This window comes from Schistocerca cancellata, chromosome 6 (assembly GCF_023864275.1).
Source record: "Schistocerca cancellata isolate TAMUIC-IGC-003103 chromosome 6, iqSchCanc2.1, whole genome shotgun sequence".
Lineage (NCBI taxonomy): Eukaryota > Metazoa > Arthropoda > Insecta > Orthoptera > Acrididae > Schistocerca > Schistocerca cancellata.
In genome coordinates, this window is record NC_064631.1 from 448,994,321 (window position 1) to 449,014,723 (window position 20,403).

Sequence of the window (20,403 nt, forward strand, 5' to 3'; positions counted from 1 at the left end):
TCTCACTCCCTTCCCAATCACTGCTTCCCTTTCATGCCCCTCGTCTCTTGTAACTGCCATCTGGTTTCTGTACAAATTGTAAGTAGCCTTTCGCTCCCTGTATTTTACCTTTGCCACCTTCAGAATTTGAAAGCGAGTATTCCAGTCAACATTGTCAAAAGCTTTCTCCACATCTACAAATGCTAGCAACGTAGTTTTGCCTTTCTTTAATCTTTCTTCTAAGATAAGTCGTAGGGTCAGTATTGCCTCACGTGTTCCAACATTTCTACGGAATCCAAACTGAAAACTGGAACGATGGGGAGCCGTAATAACTGGTACAGTGGGAAGTACCCTCTGCTTTGCACTTCCCAGTGGTGTGGGTGTGAATGCAGAGAAGATAAGGAGATGCAGGTGCTGACCTGGGCGCCGGCGGCGGCGGGGGTTCCCCGGAGACGTCCTCCTGCGAGGAGTCGAGGTCGTGGCTCTCGGTGCGCTCGCGCAGCAGCGGCGGCGTCACGGCGGCCAGCACCGGCACGATGGTCGTCGCCTCGTCGCAGGAGGCCACGTTGCGCGACGTGACGAAGAGGCGCGCGCGGTGGTTCAGCAGGCACAGGTTGTCGCTGTGGCGCCGCCACGGCTCCGGCACCACCGGCGCCGCCAGGCTGTCGCGGTGGCCCAGGCCTGCCACATTGCACAGGCCGCACGTCGTCACAGGCCGAGCGCGGCCAGCTCACTGATATTTGTTGACTTAGATTATACAGTTTTCTTTAAAAGGAAGTGTCCTATACTAAGAGGCGTGTTTTTTCAATAGTACCGTTTTGCAATTAAAAAAAGGCGTGCTATGATATCTCAATAATTTTATTTTTACATGAAAGCCTGTACCTTAATCTACGCACTGACGCCATATTTCCTGGTTGACGTTCTGTATTGAGTGTTTAAGATGCCTCCGATTATAGTCAGTTCCGCCGACTGTGAAGTGCGGGGTGTTATAAGATTTCTTAGTGCTAAAGGCCTAAAAGTGATCGATATTCATCGTAATGTCTGTGCAGGATATAAAATGTAGAATGGCAATGGCAAGGAAAGCGTTTCTGAAGAAGAAAAATTTAACGTCGAGTATAGATTTAAGTGTCAGAAAGTCGTTTCTGAAAGTATTTGTATGGAGTGTAGCCATGTATGGAAGTGAAACGTGGACGATAAATAGTTTGGACAAGAAGAGAATTGAAGCTTTCGAAATGTGGTGCTACAGAAGAATGCTGAAGATTAGATGGGTAGATCACGTAAGTAATGAGGAGGTATTGAATAGAATTGGGGAGAAGAGGAATTTAGGCACAACTTGACTAGAAGAAGGGATCGGTTGGTAGGACATGTTCTGAGACATCGAGCGATCACCAATTTAGTATTGGAGGGCAGGGTGGAGGGTAAAAATCGTAGAGGGAGACCAAGAGATGAATACACTAAGCAGATTCAGAAAGATGTAGGCTGCAGTAGGTACTAGGAGATGAAGAAGCTTGCACAGGATAGAGTAGCATGGCGAGCTGCATCAAACCAGTCTCAGGACTGAAGACCACAACAACAACATCTGTGCAGTCTACGGAGAAAACATTATGAGTGATGGAATGGTAAGAAAGTGGGTGAGATCACTTAAAGATGGCCGCACAAATGTGCATGATGAACAACGGAGTGGGCGTTCAAATGGTTCAAATGGCTCTGAGCACTTTGGGACTTAACATCTGAGGTCATCAGTCCCCTAGAACTTAGAACTACTTAAACCTAACTAACGTAAGGACAGCACTCACATCCATGCCCGAGGCAGGATTCGAACCTGCGACCGTAGCGGTCACGCGGTTCCAGACTGAAGCGCCTAGAACCGCTCGGCCACACTGGCCGGCGAGTGGGCGTCCTTCGGTCTTTAATGAAAGTTTGATGCAGGAAGTGGACAATAAGGTGAGAGAAAAAAGACGCTCTACCATTTCCTCCTTGCGGGATGACTTTCCTAATATTTCTCGTAGTGTTTTGTACGGCATTGTGACCGAGCACTTGAATTACCGAAAATTGTGCGCACGTTGGGTACGGAAAATGTTGACGGATGTGCACAAAAGCAAACGCTTAGACTTTCCTTGAGCGGTACCACAACGACGGTGATGATTTCTTAAGCCAAACTGTTACGGGCGATGAAACATTGGTGGCATACGTCACACCAGAATCAAAGCAACAGTCCATGGAAATAGAGCAAGGGCATCGTTATGGTGCAAGACAATGCCCGTCCGCATGTGGCGAATCAGACCAAAGATCTCTTCACATCTTAGCGACGGTAAACTCTAGATCATCCTCCGTACAGCCCCGATCTTGCGCCCAGTGATTTGCATCTGTTCCTGCACTTGAAGAAACACCTGGGCGGTCAGCGTCTTCAAGACAATGGCAAAGTCAAAATAGTGGTGATGCAGTGGTTAACAAGTCAGGCGTCAGACTTCTATGAGGAGGGTATTCAAAAACTGGTACAACATTATGACAAGTGGGTCAATATTGACGGAAATTATGTATAAAAGTAGATTAAGGTACAGGCTTTCATGTAAAAATAAAATTATTGAGATAGCTCGTCTTTCTTAATTTCAAAAATGGTACTTACTTAAAAAACACGTCACGGTTGGTTGGTTGTTTGGGGAAGGAGACCAGACAGCGAGGTCATCGGTCTCATCGGATTAGGGAAGGATGGGGAAGGAAGTCGGCCGTGCCCTTTCAAAGGAACCATCCCGGCATTTGCCTGGAGCGATTTAGGGTAATCACGGAAAACCTAAATCAGGATGGCCGGACGCGGGACACGTCTCGTATTACGCGGGATAGTACAGGTGGAGGCTAGTACAAAGTGCTATAGAAGTAAGTCTGCTAACAAATAGTTGTTGAGATATGGGCCATTTTAACATGCTTTTACTATACAGAGAGATTAAAAAAAGTTAAAAAAGTTACAAATTGGCGTGGGACATAGGGAATACAACAAGGATAAATAATCACATAGGGTCGCAAACGCCACGAGAGGTCGGAGACATTTTAATTGGGCTGTACATTCTCTCGGACTTACTTGATGGTCGCACATGTCTTGTATTTCTTATATATTTTTATTAGGTGGATTTCTTGTCTGTCAGTCTGTTCTGTACAAATTTTGCAATGGATTTTAAAATAACTTCCCATTGAGCTAGTGACTTTAAAATTTTAAACATAGTTCAGAACTGGATGACAATGCAGTATTAATTCGCTCTCTGTGCAGTAAGGGTGGGGGTGCGAGTGAAGAAGTTTCTTAACGCCTGACATCTCAGTTACCCTGTAGGAATATACATTGCACGTAGTACGTCAGTCAATCGGCATGGTTGAACAAAGACAGTGGGGAAGAAGAGAGGGACAGAGAGAGGGGGAGAAGGAGTTGTGTGCAATTGATGTGACATATGCATACACAGGCGAAGATATGGGTAGAAAGCTAGTACATTTGCACAAATCAATGATTAAACAAAAAATATAATATCATCGAAATGTTTAAGATCAACTGAGAAAATTCACACATGCAAGGCTAAAATTCAGCAAATAATTACTTAAATACAAATAAATTTTTAATATAACTCATTTTTGGATTGAACTAAATGTGCTAGCGTCCAAAATAAATTTTCCTACCTCTTTACAGAGTCTAAACCCATACAGATAGTCCTGAAAATCTGTGCTTCTGAATTCTTAATAGCTATGCCGAAACCTGTAGTGTTATTAACGACAAAAGTGAGGTGCATGCAACAGATAGTAGTTGGGCGGTGAACTATGCATGCATCAGTCGTGTAATACATGGGGTCCACGTGTTTCGTTGTAATCTTACAACTACCTTAGTAGCTATTAAAAACTCACAAGCAAAAATTTTCAGGACTACATTATGGGGTTAGAAATCTGCATGCAGGTAGGAAAAATTATTGGATGTTTTAAAGTCGGATATAAAAACGTGTTATTTTAAAAATATATTTTTATTTAAATAATTGTGAGTGGTCAGTATACAGTGGCTTCAGGCAAATGCCAGGATGGTTCCTTTGAAAGGGCACGGCCGATTTTCTTCCCCAGCTTTCCGTAATCCGCGCTTGTGCTCCGTCTCTAATGAACTCGTTGTCGAAGGGACGTTAAACACTAATCTCCTCCTCCTCCTCCTCCTCCTACTGCAGTCGAATGCAAACATATTGAGGTGGTTGCTCTGCAACAATGAGTCCTAGCTGCCCTGTATGCATTGCATCTTGAGCCACATTGTCAGAATTAATGCAGCTGCAGTCAGTGCACCTTAAGCTGTGCCACCAGGATGCACGCTGTTTGCACGGTGCTGTCAAAGTGCTTGCTAGATGCAGTGTGCATATCTTGAGATGTACTGTCGCCGTGCACACCTCGAACTGTGTTGTCACAGTGTGAGCCCGTTCCAACATGTGCACCTTTCGCAGTGCCTTCAGGACATGCGCTAACAATAGTGTCCACAGCTTGAGCCACTCTGTCACGATATGCACTATTTACAGTGTGTGCACCTTCACCTATGCTGTATCTGCAACGTACGATCGCTGTGCTGTACTGTAGCGACAAGCAGCAGCTGCGGTGCACGCACCTTGAGCCGTGCTGTCGCGGCGCGTGCTCGAGACGCTGTCCCGGTGGCCGAGCCTACGCTGACTCGTCGTGCTGTCGCGCCGCCCCAGCGCTGGGCTGCCGGCGCTGCCGCTGCTGTCTCGCCGCGACAGCCCCATGCTGTCCCGCCGCGCGGACAGACTGCCGCGGTGCTCCGGGCTGCCGAATGGCGACGGTACCACGACGTCGCTGTCGCGCCGGCTCACCGGCGCAGCAGCTGTAGCCGCGACAGCCACGCGGTGTTCAGGGCTGCCACCTGGAAGCGCAGATAACCATTGCTCAATCTCCCTGACACGTTTTGCCTTACGTACTGACATACAAACAAAATGCCAACAACTGGGTCCCAGACTTCAGCGGTGTGCCGTCAATAACAGGCCGTAATTAAGCATTGCTTCAAATGAAAGTTTTGTGTCAAAAAAATTATAACATGAGCTCGACAAAATGAAGACTTCTTTTTAATAATCCTTTTCTGTTAGACACGGTGAAGTTGTACGATGATTAGGCCCTGGGCTTATATTTGGGAGCATCAGCGTTCAGTTGCCTGTCGAAAAGCCGACATTTGCGTTTCCCCTGGTTTCCCTAATTATTGTCACGTGTGCAAATGGTTCAAATGGTTCAAATGGCTCTGAGCACTATGGGACTCAACTGCTGTGGTCATAAGTCCCCTAGAACTTAGAACTACTTAAACCTAACTAACCTAAGGACAGCACACAACACCCAGCCATCACGAGTCACGTGTGCAGGCTATGGTGCTCGCTCCATGAACAGTACTGTCACCACAAGCGATAGTGACACTTTCCTAGTGCTCTGGCATTCTGTGATGACTCATCATCCTGCATGTGTACCACAGACCTGGAATTAAAAAATGCTTTCCTTTAAAATTCACACACAACCTGCTTCCCACTCCCTCTCGTCCAATCATACTTCTGCATTGACTTTCACTACCATAATATTAAATCCTAACCTTCCTTTCCTTTTTTAAATTTGGTTTTGGATGAAACTGAAAAACAGTACCACATGTGTTTTATCTAATGTGCCTAGAAATTGTGAAAAAAATGGTTCAAATGGCTCTGAGCACTATGGGACTTAACATCTTAGGTCATCAGTCCCCTAGAACTTAGAACTACTGAAACCTAACTAACCTAAGGACATCACACACATTCATGCCCGAGGCAGGATTCGAACCTGCGACCGTAGCAGTCCCGCGGTTCCGGACTGCAGCGCCTAGAACCGCACGGCAACCGCGGCCGGCAGAAATTGTGAAGACCTACAACTATTACCAGTCAGAAGTAGACAGTGGGAAGTTCTGGAAGTTCTCTGGTTGTGGTAGCATCCCTCTCAGTATCTAGCTGAGATTAATTAACAGCCCATGGTTCATTAATCTTAGTCGACGATGTCGAAAGAGTAACAGCTCAAATTTACCGTAGTAGTATTCACAGGTATATTGTAAATCAAAAGGAGTCAGGTAGATCCTACTTGCAGAGTGAACATCAATACCGGGACTGTAGGTAGATCCAAGGACTGAAACATGGGTGGTCAGAGAAACACACTGTCTACTATTTGAACTGGCCATACCGAAGAATTTTATGGACACAAGAAGCCTTATAAAAATGCATTTGTTGTTGACGAATTTCAAGACACAAGCTGTTATTGCAAGAACGTACAGTATTCGGTTAACAGTGAATTCCAGCGCTGTAAGATCTGAGTCATCCTTTTCTGAGATGGCTCTGTACACATTTTATAAACACAAGACAAGGTTTCTCTGAGGCCAGGGACGCCTAAAGCTAGAGTTGACTTACAACCACATTCCAATTCATCCCTTTAAACTCACTCGAGGCTAATCTCCTGTAAAGCGTCCTTCGAGAGTTGGGTGTTACAGTTCTTTGAATTACAGTTAATCCATTGCATCGCGAGAGTTAATTCCTAAAAAAAAAATCTCTGGTCGTCTGAATTAAATCGTTCCCCAGCATCCAGTAGTTTTGTCTGTGTCTATTTCTTATTTCAGAAGGTTCTTAAGTATCGACAGCGCACACCTGTATCTGGTTCCCAGCAATCAATTAAATCACTTCAGTTAAGCTGTAATCATAATAATTGGCCATTCAGCGAGTAGCGCAAGCTGTAAAATATCAATCTCTTTGATCCGTTTGCTTTTTAACATGCGTTAAGTAGGTATCGTGTGTTTAGGAACGATTGGACATTATTGATATATCTAAGTGTCGATACTGTTGTATAGATACTTATGGCATTGGCATTGATACCAGGAGTTTGATAACTTCATAGCATCGTAACAATTATCAGTATATCAGTACTGGGAGTACCCACAGACACTGCTATTTTAATGAACATTAAACTGTATGCAGTATCTATAAAGAAAACACAAGTGCAGCAATAAAAACTAACACTCAGCAAGGCAGCTATTGCGTGGAATAACTTGGTCACGTGATGACGTACGGTCGCGCTGTAATTCAAACTGGGGTGTATTATTTAACCCGCAGTACGAACACGAAAGATGATAGCAGAAAAAACGGTCGCGCTAAGCAGCGACCGCTTGCTGTTGACGTTATTAACTTCACTGACAATGAGAACGAGAATGTTATGATAGTGCTGACAGAGAAGGCGACGGAAGGTACAAACGAATGTTAACACACAAAAGTTAAAGTAAGTCCGTGATGTTCAAATTATAGAAAGATAGACAAAGCAGAGTAAGTGAAATGCATACAAAAATATATAAAGATTTCTTTGACGATATAGATAAATATGTTATTAGCCAGTAATATCTGCGATATTATGAACAGTACAAAGAAATATCATCTTTGTAAAAACTTCGCAGGTTTTGTTAGACAGAACTGGAATTCCATGGTAGCAAAGAAACCTTGAGAAAAAATACTGTTCCATATATAGTATTTGATATTAAAAGATGTCAGAATGAATACGTCATTTTCTGCAGGAGAAAATGAGCAAGCTACATTACATTTTCACAAAAAATGAAGCAAAAAGTGGCCAGAAGTTTATTTAGAGGAACCTAGGATTAATACAGACTAAACTGTGAATAAAGGTTGCGAAGTGACAGTGTATGAAGAGTACTGCCAATAAAAAAAAAGTGCCGGTCAACGTTTCATTGTTGTGAAAGCTGAGTATCGGTTTGTATTCACTTCTCTTCTGTGGCTACAATAAAAAAAAGTCAGACTATCGTTTAGGAATGGAGAGAAAAAGAATTAAAACTCGTAAAGAGAAGGAAAACCGAATTTTTGGCATTAATTAAGGACCATCAACCCTCTTCTGCTTATTCCACTGACAAAACTTATGAAGAAAATGATTCCCTTCCTATTTGCGCCGTACAATCTGGACCTAAATTCCTATAGAACTTTCCTGGAGTCTTGCAAAGAATAACACCAATAGTCACAAAACGTCAGGAGTCTCGTACTCTATCCCGAAAAAGGCTGATGCTTTTTCTCTTACTATATAAACCTCGTTCGTCACCTAGCCTCGTGGAAATCCTTCCACGTAAAACACTACTCGGCGACTTGAGCACCACTTTCGCTGGTTCTCTGTTCACATAGCTTCTCAGTTGGCCTCCAATTGCTGAGAGACCCACTCCAGACCTTTCTACCGGAGAAAATGTCTCCGGGAGTTGAACCTGGACCTTGATGCTACTAGCAAAAACCGCTAGCCACTAATGCAGTGGGGTTTATTTTATTGGCGTGATATTAGGATTCAGTGAGGTATCACACCAAAAATGTGTTTGATGATGATTGGAGCGACGTACTTTGACGGACGGGGAAACAAATCAGGCGGTAGTCATCATTTGCGGCTGAAGCAGCAAACGACGAAAATGACCGTATCACCGGGGAAAGGAGTTTTAAGCTACTGCCAGTGAAGCGTCTTGAGCAGCCAATGTGACCTATGCTATACGTTCTGTTTTTGTTCAAGCTCTAGATGGGCACTTCATTCAGTGGCGTGAACAGACGTGTAGCGTGTGGCTGCACTAGTAAGAATAAGCCTGCATCTGGGGGGAGGGAAACAGTGTATCTGCCCAGGATGATAATTTCAGGGGGCGCCAAATTCTTAATCGTGAAGAAAAGAACCTTGTTTCATAAAGCACCTAACATCACGCGCACGTTGATCTATCGATTATTCATATGATTTTGAACATTTTTGAACACATTCTAAGTTGATTTCTGAACGAATCATAAGTTGATTCTTGAATGCGTGTATAGTGTACGTTATGCATTTGCCAGGGGAATCCCCGTCGCATATACGAACAAAAAACTTTCCCGCAGACGAAATTGGGGGGGGGGGGGCTTTCCGACCTGAGACGGATAAATCCCAACGAGTAAATGCCAATACCTGTTTGTTTACATGGTTTATTGGGTGTGCGAATGATCAGCTATGTTATAATTATTAGCGAAATCCGTAGATTAAGACTACCAGAATGAATAAACGACTAACAGGAATAACCGGTAAGAAAGATTAGATATTAATCTTCTCTTTGTATCCAAGAAAATGAAATTTTGACAGAAATTTTTGCCATATCGCTACATTACTAAGAGCCTGTTGTACAGTCCCTGGTTAGCAGCGGCTGAAGTTCTATTCTCGGAATAGCGCGGAAGAAGCGTTATATGAACACGTAATAATGCCTAACCGGGGAATAAACACGGGATAACTACAATGGTGATTGTGGCAAGTTTAGTGAAGTTAACCAGAGAATACATGCCGACGTGCAAGCTGAAGATAAACAGATAGAGAAAGTGTATGAGGATATTGAAAGGGTAATGCAGTATGTAAAGGGGGACGAAAATCTAATAGTCATGGGCGACTGGAATGCAGTTGTAGGGGAAGGAGTAGAAGAAAAGGTTACAGGAGAATATGGGCTTGGGACATGGAATGAAAGAGGAGAAAGACTAATTGAGTTCTGTAACAAGTTTCAGCTAGTAATAGCGAATACCCTGTTCAAGAATCACAAGAGGAGGAGGTATTCTTGGAAAAGGCCGGGAGGTACGGGAAGATTTCAATTAGATTACATCATGGTCAGACAGATATTCCGAAATCAGATACTGGATTGTAAGGCGTACCCAGGAGCAGATATAGACTCAGGGCACAATATAGTAGTGATGAAGAGTAGGCTGAAGTTCAAGACATTAGTCAGGAAGAATCAATACTCAAAGAAGTGGGATACGGAAGTACTAAGGAATGACGAGATACGTTTGAAATTCTCTAACGCTATAGATACAGCAATAAGGAATAGCGCAGTAGGCAGTACAGTTGAAGAGGAATGGACATCTCTAAAAAGGGCCATCACAGAAGTTGGGAAGGAAAACATAGGTACAAAGAAGGTAGCTGCGAAGAAACCATGGCTAACAGAAGAAATACTTCAGTTGATTGATGAAAGGAGGAAGTACAAACATGTTCCGGGAAAATCAGGAATACAGAAATACAAGTCGCTGAGGAATGAAATAAATAGGAAGTGCAGGGAAGCTAAGACGAAATGGCTGCAGGAAAAATGTGAAGACATCGAAAAAGATATGATTGTCGGAAGGACAGACTCAGCATACAGGAAAGTCAAAACAACCTTTGGTGACATTAAAAGCAACGGTGGTAACATTAAGAGTGCAACGGGAATTCCACTGTCAAATGCAGAGGAGAGAGCAGATAGGTGGAAAGAATACATTGAAAGCCTCTATGAGGGTGAAGATTTGTCTGATGTGATAGAAGAAGAAACAGGAGTCGATTTAGAAGAGACAGGGGATCCAGTATTCGGATCGGAATTTAAAAGAGCTTTGGAGGACTTACGGTCAAATAAGGCAGAAGGGATAGATAACATTCCATCAGAATTTCTAAAATCATTGGGGGAAGTGGCAACAAAACGACTATTCACGTTGGTGTGTAGAATATATGAGTCTGGCGATATACCATCCGACTTTCGGAAAAGCATCATCCACACAATTCCGAAGACGGCAAGAGCTGACAAGTGCGAGAATTATCGCACAATCAGCTTAACAGCTCATGCATCGAAGCTGCTTAAAAGAATAATATACAGAAGAATGGAAAAGAAAATTGAGAATGCGCTAGGTGACGATCAGTTTGGCTTTAGGAAAAGTAAAGGGACGAGAGAGGCAATTCTGACGTTACGGCTGATAATGGAAGCAAGGCTAAAGAAAAATCAAGACACTTTCATAGGATTTGTCGACCTGGAAAAAGCGTTCTTCAATCTGTACATCGAGGAAGCAATGATGGAAATAAAAGAAAGGTTCAGCAGTGGAATTAAAATACAAGGTGAAAGGATATCAATGATACGATTCGCTGATGACATTGATATCCTGAGTGAAAGTGAAGAAGAATTAAATGATCTGCTGAACGGAATGAACAGTCTAATGAGTACACAGTATGGTTTGAGAGTAAATCGGAGAAAGACGAAGGTAATGAGAAGTAGTAGAAATGAGAACAGCGAGAAACTTAACATCAGGATTGATGGTCACGAAGTCAATGAAGTTAAGGAATTCTGCGACCTAGGCAGTAAAATAACCAATGACGGACGGAGCAAGGAGGACATCAAAAGCAGACTCGCTATGGCAAAAAAGGCATTTCTGGCCAAGAGAAGTCTACTAATATCAAATACCGGCCTTAATTTGAGGAAGAAATTTCTGAGGATGTACGTCTGGAGTACAGCATGAAACATGGACTGTGGGAAAACCGGAACAGAAGAGAATCGAAGCATTTGAGATGTGGTGCTATAGACGAATGTTGAAAATTAGGTGGACTGATAAGGTAAGGAATGAGGAGGTTCTTCGCAGAATCGGAGAGGAAAGGAATATGTGGAAAACACTGATAAGGAGAAGGGACGGGATGATAGGACATCTGCTAAGACATGAGGGAATGACTTCCATGGTACTAGAGGGAGCTGTAGAGGGCAAAAACTATAGAGGAAGACAGAGATTGGAATACGTCAAGCAAATAATTGAGGACGTAGGTTGCAAGTGCTACTCTGAGATGAAGAGGTTAGCACAGGAAAGGAATTCGTGGCGGGCCGCATCAAACCAGTCAGTAGACTGATGACCAAAAAATAAAAAAAAAAATGTTTTGAGAATGGTTGGTTGACTGGTTGATTTAGAGGAGCGAACCAGATAGCAAGGTAGTCGGACCCATCGGATTAGGGAAGGGTGGGGAAGGAAGTCGGCTGTGCCCTTTCAAAGGAACCATCCCGGCATTTGACTGAAGCGATTTAGGGAAATCACTGGAAACCTGAACCAGGATGGCCAGATGCGGGTCTGAACCGTCGTCCAGTGTGCTAATCACTGTGCCACCTCGCTCGGTGTTTTGAGAATGGCAGGTAAAGTTACAGAATTAATGATAACTAGACTGTTTGTTAGAACGAGGAAGGACAGCACACAAATTATATGGAAGAATAAGACGATTACAAATTTAATTGGCCATTAAGATTGCTACACCAAGAAGAAATGCGGATGATAAACGGGTATTCATTGGACAAATATATTATACTAGAACTGACATTTGATTACATTTTCACGAAATTTGGGTGCATAGATCCTGAGAAATCAGTACCTAGAACAACCACCTCTGGCCGTAATAACGGCCTTAATGCGTCTGGGCATTGAGTCAAACAGAAGACAATACCGGCCGTGAAAGCTTACATTGTATGGTCGTCGAACTGTTGGTGCAGATGGTTGTTGTCTTGCAAACGTACCCATCTGTTGACTCAGGGATCGAGACGTGGCTGCACGATCCGTTACAGCCATGCGGATAAGATGCCTGTCATCTCGACTGCTAGTGATACGAGGCCGTTGGGATCCAGCACGGCGTTCCGTATTACCCTCTTGAACCCAGTGATTCCATATTCTGCTAATAGTCATCTGATTTCGACCAACGTGAGCAGCAATGTCGCGATACGATAAACTGCAATCGCGATAGGCTACAATCCGACCTTTATCAAAGTCGGAAATTTGATGGTACGCATTTCTCCTCCTTACACGAGGCATCACAACAACGTTTCACCAGGCAACGCCGGTCAACTGCTGTTGCCGGTCATTTGCATCTCCCAGCATCTTCTTCCTGTCGGTTAAATTTCGCTTCTGAAGGAGGTCATCTTCGTGGTGTAGCAATTTTAATGGCCAGTAGTGTATATGAATTTCGTACTATTACTTTCCGATCTCGTGCTTGAGAAACTGGAGAGTATGAATGAAATGTGAAACTATTTCCTAACATATAACTTTTTGCTTGAAGTAGGCCCAATAGGCATTTGATATTGGTACTTCGTGAATTACATGCTATAGTATTATTAACGTATGAGCTAGATAAAAATGGCCATTTATGCCAAAACAGTCTCGCTTATTTGGAACGTGTTACATTTGCTGCAATATTAGAAAGGCCAATTTCGTTTTATCTAGCAGACGGCGACAAAATAGACGTAATCAAATCGGCATACCACACCTGTCATGGGTAATATTCGTATTAACAGCTTTTTCAGTATTAGGCAACCACTTTCTGAATATTATATGGTAAAACGTGGAACAAATTTTGGTGAGGTAATAGATTCTTTCGCAGAAAGGAAAGCATGCCATAATGAAACTATAGCAAGATTAGAGGGTAAAAAATTGAAGAAATAGGTACTGTCTTGCTTGAATCTTGTCTTTACTGGTTTTATGTTTTCCTATATCTAATTTTATGCCACAAAAAATAGAAAGTTATTAGCTAATACGCAATGAAGGATGCAAATTTTCTGAAGAGTGCTTATTGTCCTGCCAGTATTAATGGTGAGTTTTTTAAACGGCGGCCAACAGGCCGACTGGGAGCAGCAGACGTACCGCAGGACGTTTCAATTTCCACCGTTCTGAATACAGGTTTGATGGCTTCTATTACAAAATAGCGATAGAGCGATAGAAGAATGCTGTGTGAATAGGTGTGGGACTTTGGCACATTAAGACCAAATACAATGTCTTATATTTCCTCGAACATATATGTTTTAGGTGTCAAATTCTTCAGAAAGATATGCGCTACAAAATGAACATATTTTTGAAAATTTAATTTTAAAAAATTTTTGACGTCCCGTCTCAAACGCTCGACGGGGGGGGGGGGGGGGGGGGGGGGGGCTGGAGGGTAATAGTGCTACTGCTCTTCGCACATTAAAGGAATACAGAGTGGTCCTCTTTCCGCACTGGGATTGAAGAACATAAATCGAAATTCGAATCAACTGACGATTTGGGAGTTGCCCGCATCTCGTGGTCGTGCGGTAGCGTTCTCGCTTCCCACGCCCGGGTTCCCGGGTTCGATTCCCGGTGGGGTCAGGGATTTTCTCTGCCTCGTGATGGCTGGGTGTTGTGTGCTGTCCTTAGGTTAGTTAGGTTTAAGTAGTTCTAAGTTCTAGGGGACTGATGACCATAGATGTTAAGTCCCATAGTGCTCAGAGCCATTTGAACCATTTTTTTGGGAGTTGCTTCTGGGAAACACCGATTTCGCCACAAATAGTTGAAGAAGTTACTGTTTTCAGGGCTGAGAATACTGAACATATTGTGTACGAACTATGTCACAACAGCTGATCATTCCATATTCCATATTCGAAAAGTGCTGATAACAATTATGAAATGATATCTCTAGTTCGGTTCAGGGTGTCATGGATGCAGATGGTTGTCATATCTAACCAAAAGAATGCGAAAGTTGTACTTAATTATTCGCCTAATATTGTCCGGGGACGTAAGTCTGACTGGTGAGAAATCATGTATGGTGTTCCCCAAGGTTCAGTGTTAGGTCCAATATTATTCGTCATAGCTGTAAAGGAACCTCCGTCTTATATACGAGCAGAATTACTTCTTTTTGCGGATGACACTAGTATTGAATCGACCCAAACATACACTTAGAAAAAGAAGTAATGGTAAACAAAATTCTTAAAAGCATCATTGTCAGATATTCTGCGAATGATCTCATCCTGAATTTTAATGGAGATTCAGAACATTCAGGTCTCAACATATAGGGGTACTACACCAGTAATGAGTGTAGCACATGCTGAGGAAATAACTGATAAGGTGGAAACTTCAAAATTCTCAGGTGTTCATTGTGATGAGGATTTAAAGCACATTTTGGAACTCCTAAAACAACTTATTTCAGCCACATTTGTTCTTAGGATCATTGCATATCTTGGGGAGAGGCAAAGCAGTAGGTTAACAAATTTTGCTTATTTTCATTCAATAATGTTCTGGGGTAGACCATCTTCAAAAAAAGAGTCTTCGTTGCTCAAAAATGTGCTGTAACAATAATATATGGTACTCATCCACTATCATCTTGTAGACATCTGTCCAAGGAGTTGGGCATTCTGTCTACTGCTTCACAATATATTTATTCTCTCATAAGGTTTGTTGTAAACAATCCAGTACAGTTCAAATGGAGTAATGCTGTATACAATTGTAATACAAGAAGGAAAAAGACATTGATTACTTCCACATTAAGGTTGACTTTAGCACAAAAAGAGGTGCTCAATGCTGAAACCAAAATTTTTGATGATTTACCCAGTGATATAAAATGTCTGACAGACAGGAAAGTAAAATTTGAAAACAAACTGAGAAAGTTTCTCCTGGACAACTTCTATTCCGATGATGAATTTATATCATTGTAATGCTTAAAAGGTGGTGGGTAGGTATTACTAACTCACGTATGTACGTCATCTTTCCATTCTTCTTTAAAAATATAAATATAAAAATGCGTTCGGATTGTAACGTTATGTACAAATTAATTTGCAATGTGAACGTAAAATGACTCATTCCATATCATAACGATTTATCTTTGTACAGTGTCTGTTCTGAGGTTCCGTCCTCCTGCGAGAAGAGGACCCTGCGTACTCCAGTGTGTATTTGCCAGTGTAGCTCTAGCAGCGCCAAAGACTGTCTGGCTGTACTCACCAGGTGCCCTGTGGTGTTCAGAGTGCGCCGGGCTGATGCGCCCGCTGGGACAAGGACTGGCGGCGCGAGGGGGCGGGCTGGGCGGCTGCCCGGGGGCGGGTGGAGGCGGCGGGGGCGGCTGCTCGTCGCGCGCCACCACCAGCTCCACCTCCGGCAGGCGTGCGTCCGCCAGCAGCGCCCGCGCCTCGGACAGCGTGGCGAGGCCGCGCACCAGCCGCCCGTCCACGTTCACCACCTCGTCGTCCACGCGCAGCCGGCCGTCCCTACACAAAGCGGCGCACGTGCACGTCTGTGTCTGGCGAACGTCACTGCCTCACCAGTCAAGCAGCCACTGCATCCCCTGCCATGCTGTGTAAGGTCTATATATACGAAGTGCATTCAAGTTCTAAGGCCTATGATTTTTTTTCTAATTCACTACTCACCCGAAATCGATGAAACTGGCGTTACTTCTAGACGTAATCGCCCTGTAGACGTACACATTTTTCACAACGCTGACGCCATGATTCCATGGCAGCGGCGAAGGCTTCTTTAGGAGTCTGTTTCGACCACTGGAAAATCGCTGAGGCAATAGCAGCACGGCTGGTGAATGTGCGGCCACGGAGAGTGTCTTTCATTGTTGGAAAAAGCCAAAAGTCACTAGGAGCCAGGTCAGGTGAGTAGGGAGCATGAGGAATCACTTCAAAGTTATCACGAAGAAACTGTTGCGTAACGTTAGCTCGATGTGCGGGTGCGTTGTCTTGGTGAAACAGCACACGCACAGCCCTTCCCGGACGTTTTTGTTGCAGTGCGGGAAGGAATTTGTTCTTCAAAACATTTTCGTAGGATGCACCTGTTACCGTAGTGCCCTTTGGAACGCAATGGGTAAGGATTACGCCCTCGCTGTCCCAGAACATGGACACCATTTTTTCAGCACTGGCGGTTACCCGAAATTTTTTTGGTGGCGGTGAATCTGTGTGCTTCCATTGAGCTGACTGGCGCTTTGTTTCTGGATTGAAAAATGGCATCCACGTCTCATCCATTGCCACAACCGACGAAAAGAAAGTCCCTTTCATGCTGTCGTTGTGCGTCAACATTGCTTGGCAACATGCCACATGGGCAGCCATGTGGTCGTCCGTCAGCATTCGTGGCACCCACCTGGATGACACTTTTCGCATTTTCAGGTCGTCATGCAGGATTGTGTGCCCAGAACCCACAGAAATGCCAACTCTGGAGGCGATCTGTTCAACAGTCATTCGGCGATCCCCCAAAACAATTCTCTCCACTTTCTCGATCATGTCGTCAGACCGGCTTGTGCGAGCCCGAGGTTGTTTCGGTTTGTTGTCACACGATGTTCTGCCTTCATTAAACTGTCGCACCCACGAACGCACTTTTGACACATCCATAACTCCATCACCACATGTCTCCTTTAACTGTCGATGAATTTCAATTAGTTTCACACCACGCAAATTCAGAAACGAATGATTGCACGCTGTTCAAGTAAGGAAAACGTCGCCATTTTAAGTATTTAAAACAGTTCTCATTCTCGCCGCTGGCGGTAAAATTCCATCTGCCGTACGGTGCTGCCATCTCTGGGACGTATTGACAATGAACGCGGCCTCATTTAAAACAATGCGCATATTTCCATCTCTTTCCAGTCCGGAGAAAAAAAGTCAGAGGCCTTAGAACATGAATGCACTTCGTAGTTATAATTATAGCCAATACGAAGCGCAACTTCTTCAGAGAGTGAGTAAAATACCTCACGACTATCATACCTCACGACTATCTTTTACTGCTACATTCCTTACATTCTCTTTACATAACTGGAAATCTTTTACTACATTGAGATGGCGGAATCAAGTAATACGGATATGCAGACGGCGGTAGTATCGCGAACACAAGGTGTAAAATCTGTCATTTGTACACAAGTGACTCATGTGGAAAGGTCTCCGACGTGAATATGGCCGCAAGAAGGGGTTTAACAGAATTTGGATGGTAGTTGGAGCTAGATACGTGGGACATTCCATTTCGCAAATCGTGAGATAATTCAATATTACAGAATTTGGATGGTAGTTGAAGCTAGATACGTGGGACATTCCGTTTCGCAAATCGTGAGATAATTCAATATTACGAGATCCAAAGTGCCAAAAGTGTGCTGAGAACACGACACTTCAGGCATTAAGTCTCACCACGTATAATGCATGGCCGATGGCTTTCAGATAACGACCGAGAACAGTGGGTTTGCGTTGTCAGTGGTAACAGACAAACAACACTGCTTGAAATAATTGCAGAAATCAATGTGGGAAGTACGACGAACGTACCCTTTAGGACAGTGTTGTAAAATGTGGCGTTAATGGGCTATGGCAGCAGACAACCGACGCGAGTGCCTTTTCTGACAGCACGACATCGCCCGGGCTCGAGACCATATCGGTTGGGCCCTAGACGAGTCAAAAACCTTGGCCTGGTCAGATGAATCCTGATTTCAGTTGGTAAGAGCTGATGGTAGTGTTCGAGTGTGACACAGACCCCACGAAGCCATGGACCTAAGTTGTCAACAAAGCACTATGCAGGCTGGTGATGGCTCCATAATGGTGTGGGTTGTGTTTATATGAAATGTACGGGTCCCCCGGTAAAAATGAACAGATCATTGTTGCCAGCGAGAATAACTCCGAAAGTATGAAAGGAGTTGAAAAGTTTGTGGGACAAAAGTTGCATGAGACAGCGGGGGCCATAATACGACGTTGGTTTTTTGGTGCTAAGTGCGGTCGTTTCAGAGGTATGAAGGTCAACTTTTTTTTAATGGGATTCTATAGTTTGGTGCTTATTTTCTGATCTATCGAGCCGAATCCAATGATGTGTAACAATAAGGTTTTTGAGGGTCAACAAGGTCACAAAGGTGGCATGAACGTCCATTTTCAGATGGTGTTCGAAGCGATGACCATTGGTATCAGTGCAGTGTTGCTATCTTCTTACCATGGATTGAGTGGTATTCCTCATCACATCGGCACTTATCGAAGCACATGCTCTGGCAATTCTATCTCGCATATCTTCTGGCGTAGTTGGAACGTCTCTATAAACAATGACTTTTACGAATCCCCACAAGAAAAAATTCAGAGGCGTCAAATCTGGCGAACGAGCCGGCCACGACACATCTACTCCGCGTCCAATCCAACGATTTAAGAATTGTCTCTCAACTCATTTCTAGCCATCAGCGAAAAATGTGCCGGACATCCATCGTATTGATACTACATTCTGTTCCTTGTTCCTAAAGGCATTTCTTCCAATAAGAGACCTGATGTTTCTTGCAGGAATGTGGTGCACTTCCTACCATTAAGATCTGCTTCCATGGAATAGGGGCTTATAATTCTGTTCTCCGGAATACCGCACCATACACACACCGACCACGGTTTTTGGCGTGCAACTTGGCGCAGTCAACATGGATTTTCGGTTGCCCAATAATACATGTTATGCAAATTAACATTTCCATGGTTCGTGATGTAGCCTCGTCAGTAAATAAAATCAAATTAATAAATGTGTCATCCCCCTGAATCTGAAGTTGAGCCCATCGGCAGAATTCAGTGAGATGCATACTATCCGTACCAGTTAATTCTTGGTGGAGACTGATATGATAAGGATGATATTTATGTCGATGCAGAACACGAACAATACTACTCTGGCTCATGCCAGATACCCTTGCGATTTGACGCGAACTAACACAAGGATCTAGAACCAGTGGCAAGAGTACCAATTACCGTTTCCTCGTTTCCTTTGCCGAATATGTTTACGATGCCTTAAACATACAGTTGTTTTCAATTTATCAAACACATTTTTAAATGTACGACTTGTAGGGTGAGTACGCTGAGGACATCCTTGAGCGTTTAAGTCTCTAGCTCTCACTGAATTTCGTTGGCATACTCCGTAAATGAGAAGCATATCGACTTGTTCTTCGAAGGGATACATCATTCACATTCGCTTGATTCGACGACACTAGTCTTACCGTTCCTATTAGTGTTGTATTGCGAAACCGTCGAATGGTGTTTATATGTCAATGGTGTGAGATGGCCGAGCGGTCTAAGGCGCTGCAGTCATGGACTGTGTGGCTGGTCCCGGCGGAGGTTCGAGTCCTCCCTCGGGCATGGGTGTTTGTGTTTGTCCTTAGGATAATTTAGGATAAGTAGTGTGTAAGCTTAGGGACTGATGACACACATTTGAACATTTTTTTGGTGTGAGATGGATACGCCGTATTTGGAAAATATTTACTATCTGCACGATATGCGAGAGATAATTGTCAGAGCATGTGCTTCGATAAGTGCTGAAGTGATAAGAAATACCACTCAATACATGATAAGAAGATTGCAACACTGCATTGATGCCAATGGTCATCACTTCGAACACCTTCTGTAAACGGACGTTCATGCCACCTTTTTGAACTCCGTTGACCTTCAAAGACCTTACTGTTACACATCATTGCATTAGTCTCGATAGCCGCTGTCAGAAAATAAGTACCAAAATATAACATCCCATTAAAAAAAAAGTTGACTTTCATATATCTGACGAGACCCCATCTAGCAACAAAAAACTAACGTCGTATTATGGCCCCCGTTGTCCATTGCAATATTTGTCCCACAAACTTTTCAGCTACTATCATTCTTTCGGAGTTATTCTAGGTGGCAATAGTTAGTGACTCACATTGTATAACTAGCGTGAAGGCATCAGATGTTGTGTAATCACTTTAAAGGACACGACGATGCACTCTACTCGGGTGAGGCAGCGTTATCAGCAGGTGACAGAGTTTGAAGCAGCCTTACTGTGGGTCTCCATTTGGTGGGCAGATCGAATCGTGCAGCATTCAGTTTTGTGGGGCATTTTGTGGGGCGTTTCGTTGTAAAAATGGCCTGACGTGTGACTCTATGGG

The 20,403-nt window shown here is 43.7% G+C and overlaps 1 protein-coding gene across 1 annotated transcript in view; it reads right to left on the reverse strand.

The window, feature by feature from the left end:
• LOC126088381 (uncharacterized protein KIAA1522-like) overlaps positions 1-20,403 on the reverse strand; it is a 483,550-nt gene that overhangs the window by 87,845 nt on the left and 375,302 nt on the right. The window contains exons 10-13 of the mRNA XM_049906520.1: positions 15,610-15,775; positions 5,454-5,460; positions 4,592-4,864; positions 399-660 (exon numbers count right to left, since the gene is read on the reverse strand). Of these exons, the coding sequence (XP_049762477.1) occupies positions 399-660; positions 4,592-4,864; positions 5,454-5,460; positions 15,610-15,775 (708 nt within the window). The remainder of the gene's footprint in view (positions 1-398; positions 661-4,591; positions 4,865-5,453; positions 5,461-15,609; positions 15,776-20,403) is intronic.